This window comes from Protopterus annectens, chromosome 14.part0, assembly GCF_019279795.1.
Source record: "Protopterus annectens isolate FY-2018-M chromosome 14.part0, PAN1.0, whole genome shotgun sequence".
Classification (NCBI taxonomy): domain Eukaryota; kingdom Metazoa; phylum Chordata; order Ceratodontiformes; family Protopteridae; genus Protopterus; species Protopterus annectens.
This window is the reverse complement of record NC_056748.1, coordinates 888,068,104-888,094,531: the sequence shown is the minus strand read 5'-3', so window position 1 is coordinate 888,094,531 and position 26,428 is coordinate 888,068,104. Positions and strand designations below refer to the sequence as shown.

General features: G+C 42.8%; 1 protein-coding gene across 1 annotated transcript in view; it reads left to right on the top strand.

The window, feature by feature from the left end:
- Positions 1–26,428, top strand: part of LOC122788743 (ATPase family AAA domain-containing protein 3-A-like) — a 493,053-nt gene that overhangs the window by 88,223 nt on the left and 378,402 nt on the right. The window contains exon 7 of the mRNA XM_044055637.1: positions 25,274–25,416. Within this exon, the coding sequence (XP_043911572.1) occupies positions 25,274–25,416 (143 nt within the window). The remainder of the gene's footprint in view (positions 1–25,273; positions 25,417–26,428) is intronic.

Here is a 26,428-nt window from a genome sequence, read left to right as displayed (position 1 = left end):
TGACGAGTCTGTTTCTTGGAAGCTTTCGGCACAGGCCCATCTACTTCCTGGGTGTCCCCTCCCGCAGATCCCTTGGTGGACCTGATCACCTCACGGGCCTGGAAGGAGCACGACAACGTGGAACCAATCCCCAAAAGGCCTGATAAGATCTTGAGTCTACCTTCAGATAGGCCAACGTGGAACAAGGGCTCCCCTGTAGACGCTATGGTGGTAGCAGCAGCCACAAAGAAGGAACTAGCCCAAGAGAGTTCTTCTGTTCATCCTCCTGACAGAGAGTCACAGATGATGGACTGCTTAGGGAAGCGGGTTTACGCTTCAGCTACCTTTTCTATTAGGGCACTAAACTACCTGGCCCACGTCACGAGACTCCAGCGTGACCTGGTAAAGGAGCTGGTGGAGTCTCCCCCTAAGTCCATGTCGCAGGAGGACAGGGACTCGTTCCTGCGAGGATGCCCACTTTGACAGCAGTCTCCAACATGTCCATGCGACTACTTTCACATGCAACCGAAGGAGTGGCTAGGGCAGCTGGCTGGTGTGTCCATGAGGTGCAACGCCTGGCTCAAACTATGTCAGTTTTCAGAACCTTTCAAGGCGTCCTTTGCCAATGCCCCTTGTGACGGCTCTACTCTCTTTGGTAAGACCATCAAAGAGACTTTAGTCCAGAGTGAAAAGGATGAGAAGACACTGTCTGCCATCAGAATCCGCTTCTCGAACCCTCAAAGATCCTTTTCTCAGAATCAGAGAGGGCAAAAGATGTGGTTCCGGAAGTCACAGTATTCCCGGGACACTCGGGGCTCTTCTTACCCCGAGGCAGAGGGGGACAGAATGGGCGCCAGCCCAGAGGCAGAGGGGGTCCGAGGATTTTTGGGTCTTGAACCTTTTGCGGACAGGCCCGGACAGCAACCCTGAGGGTTTGCTCTACTCTGGAGGCAGTTGGAGGATGATTGTCCTTGCACCTGGTGGCATGGGAGTCCGTAACATCAGACAGGTGGGTGCTTCAGATCATATCCAGAGGATACTCTGTCCCCTTTGTGGTTTCTCTCAAACACCTCCCGGACGTACCACCCATGCAAAGGGAGGCAGCAGCACAGGAAATTTCCAAGCTGCTATGAAAATGAGCAATCAAAATCGTCCCCCCAGATGTCTGGATCAGGCTTCTACTCCAGGTTCTTTTTGGTGCCAAAGAAAATGGAGGACTTCATCCTGGACCTATCTACCCTGAACCTGTCATTTGTCAAAGAAAAATTCCAGATGGTCACTCTACAGTCCATCATGCCGTACCTGCAAGGGAGAGACTGGATGTACTCGTTAGATCTCCAGGATGCTTACTATCACATAAAGATACACAGAAACTCCAGGAGATTTATCCGCTTCCAGCTAGGAGTCAATCATTGCCAATTTTGAGCCCTACCCTTTGGTCTCACCACAGCCCCCAGGGTGTTCACCAAAGTGATGGTGGTGGTAGCGGCTCACCTGAAGCTTCAGGGGATTCAGGTCTGTCCGTACCTGGACAATTGGCTCCTCACTGCTCCCACCAGGCATCTACTTTCTCAAACCAGGGATTGTTTCCTAAAGCTTGCCCTGTTTCTGGGGATCACAGTCAGTGCATCCAAATCACTTCTAAGTCCTGTCCAGGTGATAGACTACATTGGGGCAAGGATAGATGCATTACAGTGTAAAATCTTCCTGACCTTGGGGAGAGTTCAAAACCTGAGGATGCATGTCTCTCTGACCTACCATTCTCATCTTCCCTCGGCAGAATCAGTATTGAGGGCCTTAGGTTCAATGGTGGCGACCATAATGCTTCTTCAATGTGCCCGGTTACATATGAGAATTCTACAGTGGACACTAGCTGTACAGTGGTCCCTGTTGGAACTTCCATTGTCGTATCCAATACAACTCAAGTCGAGTCTGTCGGTCATCTCTTCTATGGTGGTTGTGTTCTCCGGACATTTTGGAGGGATTCCCCTTTGTTCCACCCCCTGTTCAAGCCACAGTGACCACGGATGCCTCCCAACTCGGGTGGAGGGCATTGTTCAGGCAGGACAGTCCAAGGCCTGTAGTCCCCTGTAGAGACCAGCTTGCACATAAACGTTCTAGAGATGAGGGCAGTCCTTTTAGCGTTGCAGACCCTTCATGCCTTTCTTCCTCTGGGAACCATTGCAATTCAGTCAGACAACATGTCTGTGGTCTGGTATATCAACAAACAGGGAGGGACCAGATCTTATCCCCTTTTTCACGAGGCCATGAGAGTGTGGGAATGGGCAATCTCCACCGGTCGCTTTCTCATAGCAACGCACATTCTGGGACAGTCCAACATTCTAGCGGACAGGTTAAGTCGGACTATTCTGATGCCTTACGAGTGGTCTCTGAATCTTTCAGTAGCAGAGCAGATCTTCCTGGAGTGGGGTTAGCCTTGCTGTGACCTCTTCGCATTGGAATGCGAAGTGCAGCAAGTTTTTCGCTCTGAACCCCTTGCCAGGGGAGTGAACCCGAGATGCTCTAGTCCATGTTTGGCTTCCCGGTCTTTTGTATGCTTACCCTCCAGTACCTCTTATTCCGAGGTTTCTACAGAAAGCTCGTCAACTCGGGAGCAAAGTGATCCTCATTGCCTTGTTTTGTCCTCGCCAGGTATGGTTTCCCTTTCTTTGGTCTCTCCTTCTGGCTCCGCCCTCGATCTTGGATCCCATTCAGGATCTGATTTCAAACCCATTGGGGGTTCCTCATTCGAACCTGGACAGTTTGAAGCTCACAGCTTGGCTTCTCCAGTTCCCATGATCGCTAGGACTCCTGGGTTATCCTCTTCAGTTACATCTGTTCTGGTGGCTGCTCATAAGTCTTCAACCAGGAAGGTTTATCGCAGTAAATGGAAATGTTTTTCCTTTTGGGCCTCTCAAAGGAGTTTAGATCCCTTCACGGCTCCTATTTCTGTCGTTCTTGATTTCCTAGCTGATATTTTTCAACAAGGAGCTAGTTCTTCTACTGTCGAGGTTCAATTGGCTGCCATTTCTCATTTTCATGTGGGTGAGAATTCTGCCTCACTAGCCTCCTCCAGGCTGTGTGAAGCCTTTATTAAAGGGATGTTTCTGTTGCGCCCCCCCTGTCAAGGGTCCTGTTCCCGCATGGGATCTTACTATGGTTCTTCAAGCTCTGATCGCTCCGCCTTTTGAACCCGCTGCAACCACAGAGCTAAAATTCTTAGCCACCAGAAAAGCTGTTTTCCAAGATATCACCTCTGCTAAAAGGGTTTCAGAACTGCAAGCCTTGTCCGTCAGAGTTCCTTATATGATTTTCCACAAAGATAGGCTTTCCCTTCGGACCAATCTATCCTTTCTCCCCAAGGTGGCATCACAAGTTAATATCAATCAAACTATCAATTTACCGGTTTTCTTTCCTAATTATGCTAAAAAAATGCAATACTAACTCCACTTGTTGGATGTTCATAGACGGTTACGATTTTATTTACACAGGACCAAAAATTTCCGCAGAACCGATCAACTGTTTGTGTCCTTCTATAAACCCTTTTTAGGCAAGCCTATCTCCAAGGTCACTATTGCTAGGTGGATTTCCTCATGCATCCTTCAGGTCTATAAGGACAGAGGCATGTCTCCTCTGGGTCAGGTGAAAGCTCATTTCACTTGGTCCATGGCTACTTCTGCGACTTTTTGCTCTAGAGTCTCATTGGATGATATTTGTTCTGCAGCTACTTGGTCCTAGTCTCACACCTTTATTTCTCACTACAAATTGAATTTGACTTCTAGGAGGAGAGCATCTTTTGGTTCTGCGGTGCTCCGGAATATCCTTCCATGAGGGCCGCCCAGGAATTTAGTAGCTGGGGACTCTGTCCCACAGGTTGAAGACCAAATAAAGTAAACTACTTCAGATAAAGAAGTTATGTACTCACCATAATGTTCCATCTGAGTAGTTCTAATATTTGTCTTCAACCGTCCCTCCCTCCTTCCCCTGGACCTTATCATATGAACAGCCTGCGGGCTGCAGTTATAGGTCATAAAGTAATTTTTCAGGTCGGGTTATTAGTATAAGGATCAGCAAACTCGATCTGGGGGTTGGAAGGTAGTGGAGGTGCATTATGGGTAAGGGGAGAATCTTTGAGCTTGGAGCAGATGCTAGTAAGATTGCCGGTTCGGATCCGATACAGATCCGGTATCTCACAGGTTGAAGACAAATGAAGTAGAGCTACTCAGATGGAACTTTATGTTGAGTACATAACTTCTTTTTATGGATTAATTAAGATGACAATGGAAACAGAAGTAAAAGACTTTGTCATATGGGAGAGAAGAAACTAAGAACAGAAACAGATGGCAGAACCGGTGTAGAAAATGTCAAATTTACCAGGAGACCTCTTTTTCCTGGTTAGGATTGAGAAAAAAAGGGGGGGGATCGGGCAAAAGAAACAAAAGTTGATAAGAGGAGACCAAGTAGAGAGGAAGATTAGAGGGGAAATTACATGATATTGATTGAGCTCTGCACCACAAGCTGTTCAAGTTCTTGATCATGTCAGTCAAAATGTGTACCTTATTTTATTAAGAATAACTAGTCTGTTGTAGACTGGTTATATAACAAGCATTTTATTCTCCTGAAAGTGCAGAACACAGATTTGTTTTGTTGTGTGGGTAGTGATTTGTCAAAAGTTTATAATAACTTAATATGCCCATTTAATACACATCCATATACAATTGTTGAGGTCAAGTAAATGCAGAAGTGCTGCAAAAGTTTTAACTTACTGTTACAAATTTAAAGTAATAATTTTTTTTTAAATCAAGCAGTGTACTTGTATCATGGGGAGAAGTTGAAGAAAAGTTTTAAGAAGCACTGTCCTGAAATGTGTATTTCATTGTAGTGCATGGAGTGCTGAGATTTGGGCTCCAAAGGTGAGGAAATGACAGGCTTGTTAAGCTATTTTTTGAGGTCAGAAAAGTGCTTAACAAGCTTTTAAGAAGTTTCTGTTAAGCCCCCTCTCACTGCTGTCAGACAGAGCACCGACAGTGGTGTGTGGTCAACACAAGTCAACATATAAACAGCTGTGTGTGTGTGTGTGTGTGTGTGTGTAAGTGAAACATTTAAATTGCTTCAAAGCTTTTTTGTTCTTCTTGCTACTGTTGTATGATGGCCATTTTTTGTGTGATAGTGCATCTCAGCTTTCAAAGCTGTTTTTTGGTTAACACTCCTACACTGCACATTTTGTTTTCTTGAAATATAAGCTGTTTAAGCTGTAGGCACTACAAAAAATGAATGGTCTCTCCAGTCATAACCCTTTTATGTGTTTTTGACATGGCCATCAAAACTCGGCTTTTGAACTTCATTCTTGAGGTAAATTAATTGACATCCATGTCTTAAACACCTAGCAAACTGTACAATTCCAGGAAGGTATGATGAGATTCAACTGTGCAAGTGAATATATGCATTTCTTTATATTTCTATTATATTTGCTATTTAAGACTTTAAAATTTGATGGCATTTTATTGGAATCAAAAATAGTATAGGTAGCTTGTGAGCCTGAGTTGATTTTGAGGTCACAATAGTGTAATATAAGTAATGAAAATTATTTAGGGCTACATGAGGAGTCTTTTCTGATAAGTTTTTGCAGACCAGCCTTAAAGAGAGCCAAGTATTTTATGTTCCTCCTGATGTTGCAATAGCTCTAAATCTAAGGACTTCTGCTGCAGCAGACTCTGCATCTGGCATAACTTCCAAAGCTTTTCATCCTACTGGCTAGGTGGATGCCTTACCACCTGAATGTCAGAATGTCTCTGCTACAAGATGAGATATCTGCTCATGCCGTCTTTATTTTTTCCTTGCCACAGTTCATGAAAGGAAGAGTCTTAGACCATGTGAGTATGTATTGCTTGCTTTCGGTCCTTCAGTTTGGCTGCACTTCCAGAGTACAGGTAAGTATCCTGTTGAGGAACTGTCATTTATCTTTATTGCCTTGTTTAATTACCACCTACAGACTTTAGGAGTCATTTATTAAAATGGAGTCCTCATTCACAGTGTACTATATCTACCATATCTCAGTGGCGGTTGGCAGTGTCATTAGCCCCCCTCCCCCGGTTTGACCCTCTCATTCCTCCTTGTTTCATTTGTGTAGTATTTTAATACTTCTTTCCATTGTTTTTTCATTTTTTGTCTCATTTCCTCATTCTAGTCCGTTTCTGACATCTTTTCCTCATGCTAAGGAACCTCCTGTGTAATCATGCTACTGTATTGTGTGTGTCCCCTTCCAGTTTTGAGTGATTATGGTTTTAATATCATTACTCAACAGTTTGATGTTCATTTTTTTCTCTCCGGATGCTGTGCTCTTTCTTTATGCCCCATGTGCAGAATTCCCAAGTATGCTCTGCTTCCCTTTGAAATCTGTCCCTTTCCGACTTCTGCCCACTCATGGTCCCAGAATGTGTATCATTCCTGCCTTTTCCTCCTTATACTTCCATCATCTTACTGTCCTCCTTTTTGCCTTCCTTTACCAATGTCATGATTATTAGGTAGCAGCTGTTCAGCATTTTCGGGCTTTGATCTTTCTCACAATGTACTTTCTGCAAGTGCTTCACCGACTATTGCCTTCTGCTAGTATTCTACAACTTGCTTCTACTTCCAATTCTTTCTCATACTTTTTTCTTTAATCTTGTCCCTTCGTTCCCTCAACACTTCATCTGTTTAGAGAAAATAAGAGAGGTTAGGGAGGCAAAAATCCAAAGTGCCATCCTGTCTCCTTTTGCACTCCCTTCCTGCCTGTTGCCCTCACAGTATTCTTTTTTCCAGGTTTCCCCAGGTGACGAGTACTTCCACTGTTGGCTTCTGGTAGTCTGTTTTAACCTCTCCACTGTTGTAAATCTTTTCCTACTATCCTTTTCTTTGCATAACAAGTCATCCTTTTGAGCTATTCCACTACCCCAGATTTCTCCATTTTCTTTCTAGTCTCTGCCCCCACCCTTCTGTCCCAAGTAGTATTTTGAGGATGTCCTTCTGTATCACTGTTGCAATATTTTTTACAATGGAAATCCCCTGCCAAAGGTAGCCCGATGTCCAGCCAGTATACAAAAGCCTAAGGCTGTAATGAGCATGCCATATGTCACATGTATGTTCCCAGTGCACGGCATAGGGCATAAAGCTGATGACTGGATGTACCATACTCAGAACAACTTTGCCACCAGTCTGAATGCCTTCTTCGCTCTTTGGTCTAAATCTTTGTTCGCTTGCTGGTTACCTAACCACTTTCAGATAAGTGCACTGTTTTTTTTTTATCTTTTGTTTTGCCTTGTTTTGGTTGTTGGTTTCATGTCACCCAGAAAGGGGAAATGGCAGTGCGGGAGACTGATTCCCCATAAAGATCATCACGAGCTGTGTTTATTCTGTTTAGATGCTTCCCATGGCCATACATCTTGTGAGATTTGGCAAGCTTTTGTCCCTTAGAAGTTGTGTAGTCTGCTTTATTCCCTAGCTATTTACTTAGAAAACCAGCAACTTCAAATTTTAGCCAAAGACAGTATGGAAGGATCTTCCCAGTCTGAAGGTCAGCCATCTTCTAGGAAGAAGACCAAGAAAGCTCTGTTGGATTCTTCATCTGTACCGCCTCCACCGGACATCTCTCTTGAGGCTGGTGAAAGCCCAGAGGATTGTCCAGTTTCCTTCTTGGATTCCTCTGCCAAGACCACTTCGGAGTCTGGCATGGATCCAACTCCACACATGTGTATGGAGGCCTTGCAGATGTCCACTTCGGATGTACAGGGGAACTATGGCTGATAATCAGTAAAATTCCTCAAATATTATTGCGAGAAGAGGTTCCAACTACAATAATAGAGTTTTGTCAGGGGTCAGAGCTTCCTAGATTGTTTAAGGCTGACATCCCACTTAAAAAGAAGCAGAAAACTAAACACATTTCGCCTGCTCCTAAAGATCCTCAGAGTGAGTTTCAAAACACCCAAGGCCTGTTTAATGCCCTTATGGCTCTTAGGCCTCCACAGGGATTTTGTTCCTGCTCCTCCTTGGTTGTCTACACCTCTTAAGAGGCCAAGAATTCCTCTGATGCAACTGATTCTGATGAATAGTCCAGGACTTATTCCTTTCAGATTCTATCAGTCCTCACTCTCCTTTTGAGGAAATTTTGTTTGGTGATACCATTTCCAGAATGATGGAATTTTTCAAATGGGACTGTGCTCAGGTGTCTGATGTTCAGAAGAGGTACTGTAGCTTCTACAAATGGGACCTCCTAGGCCCTCTTTTGTTCCTCCTTTTCTTGCTGCCTTGCTGGATGTTCTTTCCACTGCTTCTCATACTCATGATTCCCAACCCCCTGCTCCCAAATAACCTGATAGATTGTATAAAGTGACTGATTACTACAGTTTTCTTTAAGTCCTGTTCAAGATAAAACAGGATGCACACACAATCTTGCTGGTGACTCCCTTTTAGCCTAGACAGCATTGGCTCTCTCTTCTGCATCTAGCCAGGGCAGTCGTCACGTTGCCTCATAGGGTGGACCTACTCCTACTCACACAAGGCAAGGGATCTCTCATCCACCTTCAGCTGTCCACTCTTCAACTGACATTGTGTGTGATAGGGCTTTGATCTCCTCAGACACCCCCCCCCCCCCCCCCGAGTATGTGCTTCGGGTCCTGGAGGAGGCGAGGAAACCCACTACTAGGAAATCTTACTTATCGAACTGGAAAAGATTTTCTATTTGGTGTCTTTCTCATAACCTGGATCCACTTACTGTAGATGTTCCTTTGGTTCTGTCTTATTTGTTTGACGCTGGGTTGGCATATTCTTCTGTTAAGGTCCACCCATCAGCAATCTCTACGTGTCTACCGTTGACTGTCCCTGTAGCCTCTAGATTTGAGGCCAAACAGTTTCTTAAACACATCCTTCACATTAGGCCTTCCAAGAAGCCTGTCCGTCCTTCCTGGGACCTTTTTTTTTTTAAATAAAAACTGACTTGAGCTCCTTTTTGAGCCTGCTGGTTCAGCTTCCTTATAGTATTGTTCTTGGAAGACTGTTCTTTTGGCTCTTACTTCTGCCAGGTGGGTTTCTGAGTTGCACACCCTTGTGTCTGTTCCTCCTTTTTTTAGTTTTCATAAGGATATGGTGTCCGTTCGTACTAATCCTTCTTTTATGCCCAAGGTGGTTAATGAGTTGTCTCTTAATCAGTCTGTTCATTTTCCCACTTTTTTTCCCCCGTCCGAAATCTGCTAGTGAGAAGGTTTTGCATACCTTGGAGTTGCATAGACAACTCTGATATTTGGATAAAGACTAAAGCTTTTCGTAAATCTGAACTGCTTTTTGTTTTCTTTTCATCCCAACCTTTCAGGTTTGTCTGTTTCCAAGCAAACTTTTTCTTCTTAGATATCTAAAGCCATTTCTCCTTGCTATCCTTTTCATAGGAAAAGCCTTCTTTCTGTTAAGGCTACTAGGGCTGTGGCTTCTTCTGGTGCTTTTTTCAAGGGTTTGAATACTAATTCTTTACTTGAGGCAGATACCTGGACTTCTGTGCATACCTTTACCATGCACTATAAGTTGGATGTAATTTCTAGGGCCAGAACTGGCTTTACTAGGGCCATTCTCCATGGCTTCCTAGAGGTCTCTGCTGGTCCTTCCTCCTCCCAGTCTTCTTCCTGAGCTATTGTACTCTCCCCTTTGTAATGAATACTACAACAGTGAAATGGAAGGACATAGTACAGTTATGTAAAATCTTACCATAATAGTAGATGCCCTTCTCTTCACTGTTACAGTGTTCACTTCCTGCACTTCGAATAAAAACCTTAAACCTTCTGGACTTGGTTGCGTACTTGGGAGCCCGTACATATGTCCTTTCCATTATTCCCTTGTGAATTGCTTTTTTCAGTCCAGTCCCTTTCCAGTCTCTTCTAATTTGCTGTGATTCATGTAGTTATCATGGAATACTTTTAAATGCCCTACTAAATATTCCCCTTTATCACAGCAGCTTCTCTTCTAAACTCGACTAAAAACTCTAACAAACCATTTTTTTTCTCCTCTGGATTCCCCTATCCCTTTCAATTCCTGGTAGATAAAATGATAGTGGGGAAAAACCAGTAAGGCATACAAAAATTACCACAGAAACCCATTTAAACAAAGGCAACAAGCATAACATCTGTTAAACCAATTTAAGAAAATGATGAGGTTGGGGAACAGCGTTAGTTTACATTTTTTTTTCAGTTCTTAGGAGTTGCCACCAACATTAAATTGTAGCAGCCGTACCCTCTGTTAAATCTATTTATTTAAAAATGAGGAGGTAAGGAGCAGGTGTGCGTGTTTCAGTTCATGGAGTTGCCAACAAAATGCTTTCTAGTCCTCTCAAATTCTTTGCTCAGAAATTTTGGGCAAAGAGCCAGCAGCTTGGCATAAAGGAATAAAGCGCTAACTACAACCCAAGCGAGCCTGTTTTTTTTTAGTGGTGCAGGTGTCTAAGGTGCTGTCAGGGAGGGTTGGGCATGCCTATCCTAGGCTGTAATGGATTTTGTCTCGGCACTCCTGAGGCGAAGCGTGCCCCACTGAAGGAAGTATGGAATAGATAAATGGAGGAGAGGGAGGAAAATGAGGGGAGGCCAGTAAACCCCCTCTGCAGAAATAGTCACTGGCATACCCCCCCAGATGCCCTTAAGATCCACGCTGTCCCAGCTGTGACTTGCAGGAAGTACAAATGTGAAGGAGAAACCGATAGACTTAGTAATGGAGGATACAGGGACGACCTGAAAGTATGAAGCAAAATAGTAGTAGGCTGGATTTTGTACAAAGCCAAAAATATTTGGAGGGACAAAGGCTTAAAGTCTGGGAAAGTGTTTAAATATTGCTGTAACTCAGTTAAGTTTGTAGAATAATGTGTTTTGGATTAACATTCATTTTCTGAGCAGTAAACAGTATGAAACTCTAATGTGGCATTGATGACTAAGTTCTGTGATGTACCATACAATCAAAACTTTTACAAGACAAAAGTATCAGACAAAATCAGCTATATTCAGCAAAATTCTGAACAGCTGAGAGCTGTGCTGTACTTTTGTGTGTTGCCTGGAAAGCTGTATATATTAAGAAGCAGTTTACTACAGATGCAAGTTTACTCATTGGGTCTTCTGTACCTTTCAGATTTCAACTGAGGTGTTCTGTAGTTTTGGCACCTGCTTGTAAATCGAACTGTGCAACAGCACTCAACTGTTGGACAGAAAAGTCCTTTAAATTACTACCCTGAAATTTTGAGACTCCTATTTATAACTTTTTAAAAAGTTATAAACCTTCACAGTCAGTTAAAATGGGCAGGGTAGCTGTTTTATGTTAAAATGTGGCATAAAATATACAATTATCGTACATTACTAAATGTAAAATTCAAAATGCAGAAAAATTAAGAGGACAATTTATCAATATATTTAAGGCACTTTATGGTGTTGTGTAGTGCAATTATGACTGCATGGACAGGGATTGTGTGGTGCTTTGGGTGTGCAGTAATACCTGTACCATGCACACCCCCTTCTGACTTATTGTGGATATACACACACACACACACACACACACACACACACACACACACACACATAAATTGTACTTTATAGAACAGTAATTATACATTCCACCGCAGACCTCATGTCCCTATACTTGTACTCAGTAATCTACTTCTAGGGTTCCCCAAACATCCCATAGGCAGCCTGGTGTGATGCACACTGGATCTCCATACATGGAGCGCACCCTGCATACAGAGCTCTCGGGGAATGCATCTGCAGGCAGTCTGGAGTGAATGGACCAAGTGAGACTGGCCACTAAGGATTTTTTTTTTATATGGCCTAGTATCCCTGCCTCTTGCTCTGACGTCAGTTTATGAAGACAAGGTGGCAGTGGGAGGGCTACATGGATGTGTGCCCACCCCTAGCCACTAGGTGGTCACTCCTACTCTGTTCCCTTCTACCCCTAGCCTAGCCTGTTATGTCCATGGAGACCAGGCCTCTGCCAGTTCTTAGGACCTAGACTAGAGTAGTTTCTGTCACCCATAATAAGCACACTAATTGTCACCTGTCACCCATTCTGCTTATTGAATCAGGGCACCTGAACTGTATTCAGGACTTTATCCCTCTACGTTACTGGTGCCTGTATTTAAAATGAGAGTGTAAATGAACCTCAGAATATTTAGACTAAAATATCAAATCACAAAAAAATAAAAGTGAGTACACAAACTTGATTCACAGAATGTTGCCCTGGAGTCAACAACATCATTTTTGCAGTCCCTTCCTGTCCTCTGCCCTATTGAGATTGCTCTTTCCAAACACCCCAAATCTCTAAATATGCTAATTGTGAGGTTGCACAAAGTTTGAGAGAATGAAAAAAAATGTCATCCATTTACAACACCTATAAATTAATATTTCATTGTACTGAGAAATAACATCGAAGTGATGACTGCATTTATAATCATGCGATTACTGACAAAGCAGCTGCAGACAAAGGGAATGCATACATGCTTACCTCTTGCCTTTGTGGCAGAAAAGAATGTCTTTGATGGACTAGTTATCTGGTTAACAGATGAAGTTGTCACCTTTTATGCATTTTTCTGCTTGTGACTTTCATTGGAAGGCATTTTATTTTGTAGCAGTCACTTTAGCCAGTTTCACCTTGAAGAGCTGCACACTGTTGCAGCAGGGGAGCCATAACCCGTTTTCTGCAGGAACAGGGTTCCTTGAGAACAAATCTAAAGTTTATCCCCACGTTTTTATCAGTAGTGAATTTGAATACAACTTAGTGGTGGTGGTCTTCCTAGCTGGACCTAATGAAGGGTTCCTCTACTTCACACCAGTGGCCTTAACTCCCAACTGTCCAAGTAAAGGCATGGCAGAAAAACTCTAGATTGTCTTTCTTTCATCTGAAAAAGAAAGGACAAAAATGTCGCTAAACAGTGCAGTAACTACACTGATATTTCTTTTTGCAGTTAAAATGTCTTGTTCTCAAGCCAGAACACTATTTTGCCAGGGGGACACTGCATATTTTTAAGTGTTTGTAACTTCTCCATAGATAGCATTTGTAATGTTACTTTGTCATTTGTCCACAACTTTATAAAACATTATAAAATAGATGCTACTTCCCTGCATGTTTTTTCTTTTTGTAGAGAGGTGTTCAGTGGGATTATTTGGTGACGTGTTGAATCTGCCAACCATAGTGTCTTTTGGCTGCTTCCAGCTGTATGTTGCCTTGTTAGAGGTCCTCTTGCTTGACATTTTGTAGTTGTGATAACTTATTTACATGAGATACTTTGTGTACTAGTGGATCATAAGAGACTGTATTCTTGCAGTAAAATTCTTTCCACCACCATTAGCAGAAATAAGGATAAAGAGAAGGCATTTGTTTCACTGAATCTGGTTTTCACATGTGAATAGGTGACAGAAAGCTGGACTGACTGACTGTCTACTGATGTTAGTGGTAGTCATGGAGTGTTCCAAGAATGGATTAATAAAGGTATGTATAGCTGCTGTTAGCATCTTTCAGCTTAAACCATTCTTACTAGGATCCTAACAGAACAGAATTATGCTTGAGGATTCACTACTAAGATGGGTAACCCAATCAGTGTTTCTGATTTAGTGGCAGAGAATGACCCAAAGCCATTTCATTCAAAACCTGGATTATGCAAGGCAGGACTGACACTGTCTATCTTACTGTAAAAATGTTTCATTGCATTTAAGTTAAAAATGCATATATTTTTAAGAACCTTGCAAAAATAGTAAAATTTGGGGTTGTCGCAGTACTGTTCCTTCCACGTTTACCAGCCAAGGTATTAAGTCTTCTCTTGCCTGCAGCAGTACCTGTAAGTTCTGCCAGTTGTCCACATGCAGTTGCAGTACCTAAGCCTTTATCTCCGTTATGCTTAATGAAGTTAATGTTAACCATATGTAATATGTGATGAAGTGGAAGTCTAAAGTAAAGCATGGTGGAAATGCAGTTGAAATTTGGCCTTTAAGTTTGTGTGCGAGTTGGGGTTGGGGTGTGCTGATTAGGTTATTGTCTTACCACATATAAACCAAGAGGACACTGCCACACACATTTCCTGTGGTTATAAGTACTTTAAAAATGCACTACCCTCTACCCACCCCAACCCCAAGGAGGATGTGTTTATTTTTCAGACCATATCTTTAGGAACATTCTGTGATTTGACCTATATTTTTACAGGTGCATCATGGATATGTTGGGTATAGTATAAGTTTTAGATGATGCATTTTATATTTGTTTACATAAATGCAAATGAAGCTGTAACATCTAGCCAGATATGATCATCACAGTTCAAACTAGTGATGAATGTAAAGTTTTAAAGACAGATGTTAAGTTGTCTATCTCGCCTTCATTCTTGCTGGATGGGTTCGGAGCCGACCTCGGCTCCGACTCGGCCACTCTAAAAGCTCGAGAGTTGGTTCCACCGGCTCGAGGCTCCCCTTATATCCCATAATGCTAGGCGAGAGTTACCCCAGATCTCGTTTGCCGCTACAGCTTCGAGGTTGGTTGTTTCTACCGGTTCCTGGTAAGTACTATTTCTTGTTGAAATTAGTCTTTAAAAACCCCTTAATTTAGTATTTTTACTTAGTTTAGAGTAGTTTAGAAAACTTTTATTCCCTACCCAAAAAATTTCCGTTTCTTTTCCCCAAGAACCTTTGGTTCTTCCCTTGGGCCTATAGGCCTTTCCTTCCCTAGTGGAGTGTGTGTGTTTTATTGTAGTTTAAATTACTAGTACTACTACTATTTTTTATTATATTAATCTGACAGGGTATAACTAGTGTGTTTGTGTGCTTGTTTGTGTACACCTGTTCAGACAAAATGTCTAAAGAAGCAAAGGTCTCCGGATTCAAGAAGTGTGATGCGTGCTGTCAGAAAATGTCTCTGACAGACGCTCACACTTCTTGTGTCTATTGTCTGGGGCCTTTGCACCTGCAGGACTCCTGTGCTGTGTGCCATGGCTTCAGCCCCAGGGTCCTGCAGGTAAGAAAGAATAAATTAATTCTTAGAGGCTTACTAAAGCCAGAGGATTCCCTGTCTGTTTCAACAGGGAAGCCCTCTAAAGCATCTAGGTCTTGGCTCCGCAACTGAGCCGAGACCTAAGGTTTCTCAACCTTGCCTTCATCGGCTCCGGCTGGAGCCTATAAGTCTCAGTGCAGAGTTTCTGTGGCCCGCTCGGCCGGAGCCGAGGTAGTAAGTTCCGTGTCGGCTCCGACCAGACCTTCGAGCCGACAACTAGGAAGAGGTCCAGGTCACCATCTCTTGGCTCCGTTCATTCGGCTCCAGGATCTCCCCTGCTGTCTGAACGGAGCCAAAGGTCTCACTCCTCTAGGTCATCGAGGCTGTCGGATCATGACCTTCAGAGGGTAGTGAGTCGACTACTTAAGTCCGAGGCACTGGCCCAGATGCTTCAGAGCCCGACTCATCAGTCGATGCCTGCCCCGGTCCAGCAACATATTCCTCCTTTGACTCTTTTGAGCTCGGAGCCGGGTCGTGTCGGAACCGAGACTGTGATTGCGTCGGAGCCGATACAATTGTCTTCGGCTCCGTCGGCTCCGCTTTCTTCCTTGGAAGAATCTCGGCCGGACTTCCCTCGTCGGCTCGAGGGGTGAGTGGCATCGGACCCTTGTCCGACCCCTCTCCCTCTCGGGCTTCGGCGCTGGTGAGTTCGGCTCGACATCGCCTCGGAGCCATCACTGTCGGTGCCGAGGGAGGTTCTTAGCTCCGAGCGGGGACCTCTGGCTCTGCCTGACAGGGGTGCATTCGAGGTCATGCGGAGTGTGTTAGAGCTTGGCTCTACTCCACAGTGGGCTCCGTCCGCCATTCCCTCTATGGTGCCTCGGGCGAAGTCGACTCAGTCTCTCATCCCGGACCGGAGAGAGCCAGCTCCTCTGGAGCCCCTGTGGGATTTCATCCTCTTCGAGGCCTCTCCTGATTTGGCAGAAGAGCCCCCTCGGAAGAGGAAGTGTAAGAGGAAACACATTGACTCACCTGAGTCCATCACGTCAGACACAGATTTGGATGATTCTGAGGGTTCCCCCCGTTCCCCTTCTGAAGATGTCTCATTTGCAGACATTCTGGAGATCCTGAAACAGAGGGGAAATTGGCCAGCCCTCAACCCTTCGGAGGACGAATCTGTGTATCTTGAGGCGTTTGGCTCTCGTCCTTCCACCTCCTGGGTGTCCCCCCCCTTCGACCCCCTCATGCAGTTGGTTGCTAAGAAGGCATGGACGGCTCCTGATTCAGTGGACCCCACTCCCAGGAGACCCTCTAAGTTCATAACAGCTCCAGCAGACAAACAATTTTTAACAAAAGGAGTTTCTGTGGATGCTATGGTGGTAGCTGCTGCCACAAAGAAGGAACTAGCTGATCCTTCAGTACCTGTCCATCCACCTAACAAGGAATCTAGGTCCATGGATAGGTACGGGAAGCGGATGTTCTCCTCAGCGACATTTACCATGCGTTCGCTGAACTACCTGTGTCCATTTTACTCGTCTTCAAAGGGACTTGATCAAGGAAGCGAGTGAAATGTTAAAGGATCCTACAGCTGCGGGTTTCCAAGACAAGATGAACACGCAGCTGGCTACCCTTAATTCCATAGCCAACTCCTCCATGCGCCTTCTTTCTTACGCGGCTGATGGAGCGAGCAGAGCCGCAGGGACAGGTGTGGCCTTACGTAGGCACGCCTGGATGCGGCTATGCAATTTTGCGGACCCTTTCAAGGCGTCTTTCACGAACTCCCTTTTGATGGATCATCTCTCTCTTTGGTCCTCAAGTGAAAGAAACCTTGACTAGGTGCGAGACTGATGGCAAGACCCTTTCTGCCGTCGGAGTCCGTTTTTCTACTCCTTCCAGGCCTTACCCCAAAGGCCAGAAGGGTGGAAAGATGTGGTTCCGTAAACTATCTCAAGGGACTTCGCCTGGCGACAGAGTCGTTTTCCCACCAGAGGCAGAGGTGGGAATAACAATGGTAGACGTCGCCCTAGAGGCAGAGGGGGTCCGCAGAACCAGGGCAATCGGGAAGCCTTCCCTGACAAGCCCTTTCAGCATCCCTGAGGTGTTGCCTGACTGCCCATCTTCGGAGGCAGTCGGGGGAAGATTGTCACTGTACCCAGAAGCCTGGCTATCCCTGACTCAAGACAAATGGGTACAGTCCATCATTTCCGAAGGCTATTCTATCCCCTTTCTTCGCTTTCCAAATCAGTCAAAAAAATCCCTTCCAGATGTTCCACCCGCTCAAAGGGATCTAGCAGCTTTGGAAATTTCAAAACTGCTTGCAAAAAGAGCAATTCAGCCAGTGCCAGCAGACCAACAAGGAATCTACTCGAGGTTCTTTTTAGTTCCAAAGAAAACAGGGGACTGGAGACCAATATTGGATCTCAGTGTCTTGAACAAATCAGTCAAGAAAACAAGATTTCGGATGGTCACGCTGCAATCCATCCTTCCCCTTTTGGGCAAAGGAAACTGGATGTGCTCTATAGACCTTCGGGATGCGTACTATCACATAAAAATGAACAGACGCTCCAGAAGATTCCTCCGCTTCAGGCTGGGAACCAGTCATTTTCAGTTCAGGGCCTTGCCCTTTGGTCTCACCACTGCCCCCCCGGGTGTTTACCAAATGCATGGCGGTGGTAGCTTCTCACCTGAGACGACAAGGATTCCAGGTGTTTCCATATTTGGACGACTGGCTCCTCACAGCTCCCACCAAGCATCTCCTTCTGATGGCCAGAGATTACACTTTTCGCGTTTGTCAAAAGCTGGGTATTTCAATAAATTGCGAAAAGTCTGTTTTGTCGCCTTGTCGTACTATTACCTACATAGGCGCAAATCTAGATACGATAAACATGTCTGCAAGGCTAACACATCAAAGGATATCAGACATTCACAAATTGGTATCACTCCTTCTCAACAACAACAGAATCAAAGCCAGGTTAGTTCTAAAGGTGTTGGGAATTATGGCAGCGGCCATACCTCTCCTTCCATTAGCCAGATACCACATGCGGATCCTTCAGTGGATGCTTTTTACTCAATGGTCATACCAGGAACTTCCAATGTCTCACACCATTGTGATCACGCAAGCGTGCAAAAAGCATCTCATGTGGTGGATGTCTTCCCCCATCTCTTGTCGGGAAGACCTTTTGTTCCACCTCCTCCGGTTGCTACATTGACAACGGATGCCTCCCTGATCGGGTGGGGGGGGCATTATCAGGGCAGGACAGTCCAGGGCACATGGCAACCAAACGAATGCCACTTGCACATAAATGTTCTGGAGATGAGAGCAGTGCTTTTAGCGTTGCAAGCCCTTCAAGACTCTCTTCCCTTGGGAACAATTGCAATCCAGACAGACAATATGTCTGTAGTGTGGTACATCAACAAACAAGGCGGAACCAGATCATACCCCTGTGTCGAGAAGCACTCAGACTGTGGCAATGGGCGATTTCTTCTCAGCGTTTTCTGATAGCAACGCACATCCCGGAAGTCCAATCATTTGCGGACAAGTTGAGCAGAGCTATTCTCATGCCTCACGAGTGGTCTCTGAAAGACTCTGTAGTGAGAGAAATTTTTCTCAAGTGGGGTCAGCCTTGCTGCGATCTTTTGCTACTCCCCAAAACAGCAAGTGCAGAGAATATTTCACTCTATTCCCTTTACCAGGCCAACCCAGCAGAGACGCTCTAGTCCAAGTTTGGCCCGGGACTTCTGTATGCATTTCCTCCTTTCCCACTGATCTCTCAAGTAATACAGAAAGCTATCGCTCAGAAGGCCTCATTGATCCTCATTGCTCCTTACTGGCCTCGACAAGTGTGGTTCCCCTTTCTACATCGTTTTCTCTTGAGCGACCGTGGAATCTGGACCTAGTTCCAGATCTTTTGATCCATCAGTCGGGTCAGTTTCATCGCTCCTCCCTCTCTGAACCTCACTGGTTGGTTCCTCCAGTTCCAACCTTAGCCAGGCTTCCTCAATTATCTCACTCTGTTAGAGATATATTGATAGCTTCCCATAAATCTTCCACTCGAAGATTTATTTGAGTAAGTGGAAACGCTTCTCATATTGGGCACAAGGAAAGGACATAGATCCTTTCACCGCTTCCATCCAACTAGTCCTTGATTTTCTAGCTGAACTCTTCCATGCAGGTTCATCTCCTCTACACTTAAAGTTCAATTGGCAGCTATTTCTAACTTTCATGTGGGTATTTCTGAATCTGCCCTAATGTCCCACAAACTCTGCAAAGCCTTTTTGAAAGGAGTTTTTCTTCTCAGACCTCCTATAAGAAATCCTCCTTCTCCTTGGGACCTAAATTTAGTTCTTGCTTCTTTGATTCTTCCCCCTTTCGAACCTGCAGCTTCCTGTTCCTTAAAATTGTTATCATGGAAAACTCTTTTTCTGGTAGCTATTACATCAGCTAGAAGAGTTTCAGAGCTTCAAGCACTCAGTTGTCGTCCTCCTTATCTTTTGTTTCATAAGGACAGAGTATCCTTACGAACTAACCCGTCCTTTTTGCCTAAGGTGGTCTCGACATCAAATCTAAACCAAAGCATTGACCTCCCTGTCTTTTTCCAGAGTATTCCAATAGGTCTGAACAAAAATTACACTGCCTGGATGTTCATCGTCAATTGAGGTACTACTTGGATAGAACAAAACAATTCAGAAAATCTGATCAGCTGTTTGTCTCCTATGCGGTAAGCAGAAAGGGACTTTCAGTTTCAAAGGTATCATTATCCAGATGGCTAACATCTTTGATTTCCCTGGTATATGAAATTAGACAACAAAAATTGCCTAATAAACCTAAAGCCCATTCCACCAGAGCTTTGGCTACTTCTTTAGCCTTCCAAGACAGACTGCCTATTGACACCATTTGTGCAGCGGCTACTTGGGCTACTCCTCACACTTTTATTTCTCATTATAAGTTGGATTTAGCTTCTAGGCATAGAGCTAATTTTGGTTCCACTGTTCTCAGGAGTCTGTTCCGTTAGGCCACCCGGGACAAGGTGCTAGGGACGCTGTCCCATCCAGCAAGAATGAAGGCGAGATAGACAACTTAACATATAGAAGTTATGTTCTTACCATAACGTTCCATGTTAGTTGTCTTCTTCTCGCCTTCTTCTTGCGTCCCACCCTCCTTCCCCCTGGCCTGGACAGACCTAGAGGAGTTGTGATCGTGACCTCTCTTTCTACCACCTCTTTCTTAGGCATATGCTGTTGTGCATATTTCCTGGATCAGGATGTAGGTCACCCTTCTTTCTTCCTGTTGTTAGAGGTGGACTCTGTTTAGAGTTATTCTGTTACTATTATAAGCTGGGGTTAGCTTACAAACGAGATCTGAGGTAACTCTCGCCTAGCATTATGGGATATAAGGGGAGCCTCGAGCCGGTGGAACCAACTCTCGAGCTTTTAGAGTGGCCGAGTCGGAGCCGAGGTCGGCTCCGAACCCATCCAGCAAGAAGAAGGCGAGAAGAAGACAACTAACATGGAACGTTATGGTAAGAACATAACTTCTATTTCTTGTTCATTTAGTTGTGATGACTCTATTTCAAAATATTGTTCTCCCTTTACTTACAGGACAGCTGGCACAGTGTTTGGGGAAGGATTCCGAGCCTTTATATCTGACTGGGACAAAGTTACAGCCACTGTAAGTCGGACGTTTTTTTTTTTTGAAGTCTGAAAATCTAGTTTATTGTAACTTTGCATTTTGCACAGTGTTGGCATTTGCTTTGCTTTTGGCCTGCCTGTTGAAACCGCACTTATTCTTCATGTATAACAGTAGCTCTCTTATGTCATGCATAGTAATTACTATCTTTAGACAAACATTCAGAAGTTTAAAAAAGACAATAGCATTTTCTCATGTAGCTGTTAAGAATTAAAATTAAAACTGTTACTGTTACATCTGTTAATTTATTTGTTGTTCTTGGTTAACATATTGTCAGTCTGTTTGACCTTCTGCCAGTGGTATAAATAGCTTACTTCTGCTTTTGAGTATATGTATCCATTTTGGGGATATGAGTGTTCTTTTCTTTTCAAAAACATAGGATATTTATCTCTGATTTAATCTCTTGAGTGGATTGCGAGATTCGACAGAAGTCCAATACCGATGCAGTAACAATTGGATAGCTTGCTGCTTATACATTTTCTTTTTCTTTCGTTTATGCAAACTGTTGTCTACAAAGTCTTTGTACAGTTACAGGATGTAGGACTGTATTTAACTCGCCATCTGCTTGAATGTTCTTTTACACCCACTCTTTTTTTTTTACACCTTAACATCCAATAACCATCCCTCATAATCTGTCTAACTCGATCCCTTCCAATCTTCTCCTCCCACTCCCTTTTGCTCATTGACCACCCCTTTTGATGTCTTGTAATGTACATCAGGGGCTTTTCAAATGTTATATATCTTGTCCACTTGTTGCCATTCCCCCAACATTTCTCATCTTTCTGTGTTTCACATGTTTTGTTTGTTTCTTTTGTGAGGTAGATTTGTTGAGTCACGGGCCGACTATCCAGCATCTTGTGATTATGGGACTGACTCCTCCTCTCGTGGTTAAGATCTGTTTTCTTGAGGACTTGAGTGTATTGGTAGAGTAATGAGCATCTAGTTGTAGCTCTCCTGGCTGAAAGATCGATAATTGTAAAAAAACTGATATTTTTGTTTAATCAGTACTCGCCAGATACTCAAAAGATGCTTTTGACTTCCAGGAGACTGAATAAAACGTGCAAAACTGAACCAATACAGAAATTTTGCAAAATATGTCTGTATGCATTAAGGGGAGAGAAGACAACATGGAGAAGTTATGGTGAAAAAAGCAAGCAATAATGACAAAAGGGAAGAGAGAGAGAGGGAACATCCACTATATTTGAAAAAAAAAAGAGATCAAATGTATGCAGGGATATTTAAAATAAGTGAAACACTCCTGGATTAAATTGTTGCAAACAACAAAGAAACAAAAGAAAGAGAGGAAATCTTAACTAGACACTGATGAACTCGCTATGATACATTTGTCTAAGACGTAATGTGAAGGGAAAAAAAACATAGTAGAGCAAGAGGTGACATATAAAACAAGTTATACCAGAAGCTAGTAGAACTGATAGAAAGGTCTTGTTAAAATATGGCTTTTATGGCAATACCAGAACTGGCCGAGGGAAAAGACTGCAGAGAGTTAATGAGCAAATGCTTAAGTAAGTAGACTTTCCCTGCAGGGCATAACAATTAAAAAGATTCACAGAGTGAATATACCATACATGGTGTCCAGAAAACAACCAAGACCTATCTTAATCAAGCTGCAAATGTACCAGCTCAAGTAAAAAAATGGTTTGGAAATTGTGGAAAAGGGGACTATTTCGAAAGTTGGTGAAATAAGGATATTTGTGCAGGGCCGGTGTTAGCATTTTGGGGGTCCCCAGCAAATGTCAAGTTGGGGGCCCCCTGGTCACTTTCAGTCTAAGTATCACCCTGTCACTGCCACTACTTCTATCCATCTTTTTAGTTCATGCTGCAGGCTTTTAGGAGTAGTACACACAGACTGACCTGTTGCTACAATGATCTTATTACAACAGGCATACATACCACACTGTGTTGGCCCATCTCACAGAGAGGCATTTACAGTTACTGCCATTTAGGTGTGACAAGGATACATTACAACAACTCTATGTACAGGATAGAAGTAATATGCAATGGAACCCTAGGCACTGGTTACTGTTTCAGCCCCCACCAAAAAAAAAACAAAACAAAAAATAACACACCCTCCAGAGTTCCTCTCTGTTTTCCCCATATTGGGCTTCCCACTTATGCACATTACTTTTTTCTTCCATTTCTCACATTTTACCTTTTTTCTTCAGCTTTTTCAAGCAGCCATAACTTTATATATGCCCTAAAGTGCTTTTTATGTTTTTTTTTTCTTTTTACCCAGTGATGGCTTGAACAGAAATGATGATTAAAGAAAAAGAAATTCAATGTTGCTGTTCAGCTTTAGTTTTCCTTCTGTCTTTTAGATACACTTTCTTGACCAAGTCAGCATAGTAATAACCATTTAGGAAATAACTCCATTAAGCCGCTGCCCCCAGAAGCTAGAGCATTTCCCAACCTTTTAATCCAAAAGTGGCCTAAACAAAAATTGTAAGAAAAAAGAATTTCAGTCTTTTTTTCTTTCAGTGAAGACGTAAGTTGTACCCAAGACTTAAAATTCAAGGCTGACAAAAATAGAAGCTCCAAGTAAATTAAAGTCAATTGTGAGGATACACAGATCCTGTATGGGAATACTGCCTGCATCACTAATCCTCCCAAAAAGACAGTCACTGCCTATACAACCCTCTGGTGTTAGATTGGGATAAAAGCAGAAGTTCAAATGGCCACAGTCATGTATTTCAAGTGACTGCTGAAATACATATATATAGCATGCCTACTAACTCCTCGATCCTAACCCCAAAAGACAACCAGCTGTATATGTGTCTGATGTTTGATTGTGAGGAAAGTGAAAATAAATAATGACTGCAGTAATGTATTCTACTTTGCTGCTACCGGGCAGTACACTGCCCCTACAGGAGCTAAAGTAACTTTCTTTGTATACCTCTGAGGTCTGTTAGAAAAGTAAAGGAAATGATGACTACACAATCCCCAGTACCCACATAACCTATGGTAAATTTCTGTACACAAACATCTGAGCAGGGATGTTTTAGAATGTTTGTGGTTGAGGACAGAGGCTATTATCAGTTTTATCCTAACAGGGTCATATCATATAACTCCATCCAGGCTAAAGAGTGCAATCAGAAAATGAAAGCATTTTTTTCCTCCTCATTTTTCCTCGACCAAAAACACCTTTTTTTTTTTTTGGGGTCCCCACAGTCAAGGATGATTAAGGGAGCCCCCTGTATCTATTTATACAGTCTAGGGAGTGGAGGCCACCCGATACCTAGAGGAGCTAAGTGTCTGAATGCCTATGACATACATTATGCCTTACTTTTTAAATATAATCACTTGTTAGCTACATTTTTTATTGATACCCAGAAGAATAACGTGTGTGTTTCGGCATTATTGGATGTGTGCATTGATAAAAATCAGTGATATTTTTACACACACACACACACACACACACACACACACATCACAGCAATGTTAATTTTGTACTTATTTCAGCAAGTACATTGTGCAACATAGTACTGCTACACAAGATCAGTGATTGCTGTTTAGCAGTCATCAAACAGCAACAGGGATAAGACAATTTTATTTACCTCAGTAAGTAGTAAATTAATACCTATCACTATCCCTGATTTCACAGATATTCCTGATTTTGTCTTATAATTTTACTCTGTCACACTAAATCATGTAATCAGAGTTTTACACTTATTGTCTAAAAAATGCATGTTGATGCAAATGTGTTATTCTATTAACTTTTTCAAAGTGAATTAGAGTAATATATAAAATGTGTTCCTCATTTTGAGACTTTATTATGCTATTATTTTTATTACTGAACAGAATTCTTCAGCAAAGACGTTGAGAGTTATAGTATCAGTTGTTCTGCCAGAATGTATAAAAACCCTGAAAAATAAACCATCCCTGAAGATTAGAAGCATCAGCTCTTCTTAAACTCCACAGTTTGCACTGAGATCGGTCACCCTGGGCTGCTGATCTCTCTAGTGCTTACTTTGCTTATGTTCATTACAGCTTTGTCCTAACATGGTCATATTACAGTCCTGTTGACGTTAGAGTGTAATTGAAAATTAATACATTTTTTTCCCTTATTTTTCCCCAACCAACAGCAACTTTTGTGGGCCCCCACGCAGTCAATGAGGATTAAGGGGCCCCCTGCAGCCACAGTTATTGCAGGTATCTAAAACTGGCTATGTTGTTAATTTTAGTGAAGAGGATGTCCACCAACAGGGCTTAACTAGGCTGGAGCATTATATCATTGGTAAAATATTTAATGAAATTGTAAAGTTTGTTACTTGACAAAATATTGTTACTATAACTAAAGATCTTTGAATTTTGAAGGAGATTACTTACCTGGTTTAAGTATACAAGCTTGCTGTACTAGCTTTTGTTGGTTTGACAGACATGTTACAAAATATCAAGATAACATAAGTTGCAGTGGTTGGGGGGGCCCCCAGCGACCGCAGGGTTCGCTGGTGCCTAAAACCGGCTATGTATTTGTGGACAATTAGTTTTCAGGGCAGACATGACTCAGGAGGAATGCCATTATTCCCTCTGTCAAAAAGTACAGAGAAAAACTGTTTTAAAACATCTGTGTCCTGCTTTGTTTGGAATTGTTTTATCTACTGTAAATGAAATCTTATATGGGTCAAGATCGAGCATATGGAGATCTACAAAAGATGAAAGAAGAGTCAAGATCGAGCATATGGAGATTCGAGCATATGGAGATCTACAAAAGATGAAAGAAGACATTGAAGGAAATGAGCACAGTGAGGGCTGCCACACTCAGCAGAGACGTAAAGCAAAAGACAGCAGGAACACTTTTACAGAGACCCTACCAACAAAGACCTTTCCTGACATTACAAGGAAAATGCAATAAGTAAGGGAAATTCAGGAACTTTTGTCTCAGTACACAGGATGTGGTAAAAATGAACAATGTAGATCTGCTGGATGAAGACAGCTAGCAAATGAATTTACAGTTGTTTAGCATTAAAACTGTAATGAAGCCTTAAGTATACTGAGGGGGAAAACATAAGCAAGTTGAATGAATGTTCCATTTATAATTGACAGTTGAATTAGTGAATCTTAATTGTTTTACAGCTAAATGTCTGAATCCAGTAGCTGAAAATGTGTTAATATTGAACAAAAACAGACAAATGGAGGGAGAAGTCATACAGAATACCTTACTGTTTGAGAAAGGGAGATAGCATGTTGAATGAGCCTAGGGAGATGGGATAAAGCTGATCCAATGCCTAATTTTCAAGTGAAAGAAAGCTTATTTAAAGAATGGTCTGAAGTGGACCATTGTATCATCAGTTATTGCATTCGAAAGGACTAGTGGGAAACAATGTCTGTCTTCTGTTAAACTTATAGGCAAGGAGAGGGTATTTAGATGAACACGTGATTCTGATTGGCTAAAAGAGGAAATATTCAGTTAGGTCAGCTCTGATGGAAAGAGAAGGGAGGATAATATAGGGAGGAGAATATTGTAATAATTTCGTAGGACTGTAAACAAGTCTGACCTATTCACAAATTGGCTAAAAAAGTATTAAAAAGTTGATAAACGGGAAAGGGTAAAAAAAAAAAAAAAAAAAACTAAAATATTTGCACAAGGAAAGACAAAACTGATAACTGAGATTAGACACGCTGTGTTATTGTATTCCATGATTTTAAGAAGGAAGTAACATCGTGAGAGCATTCAAAGGCAGAAATAGATTTAAGGACATTAGGCTTGATAGTTATGTAAATAAAAAAATCTCTTGGCTTGGACAGAAATAAAACGGTGAAGACTAAACTGCAGTGGGGGGA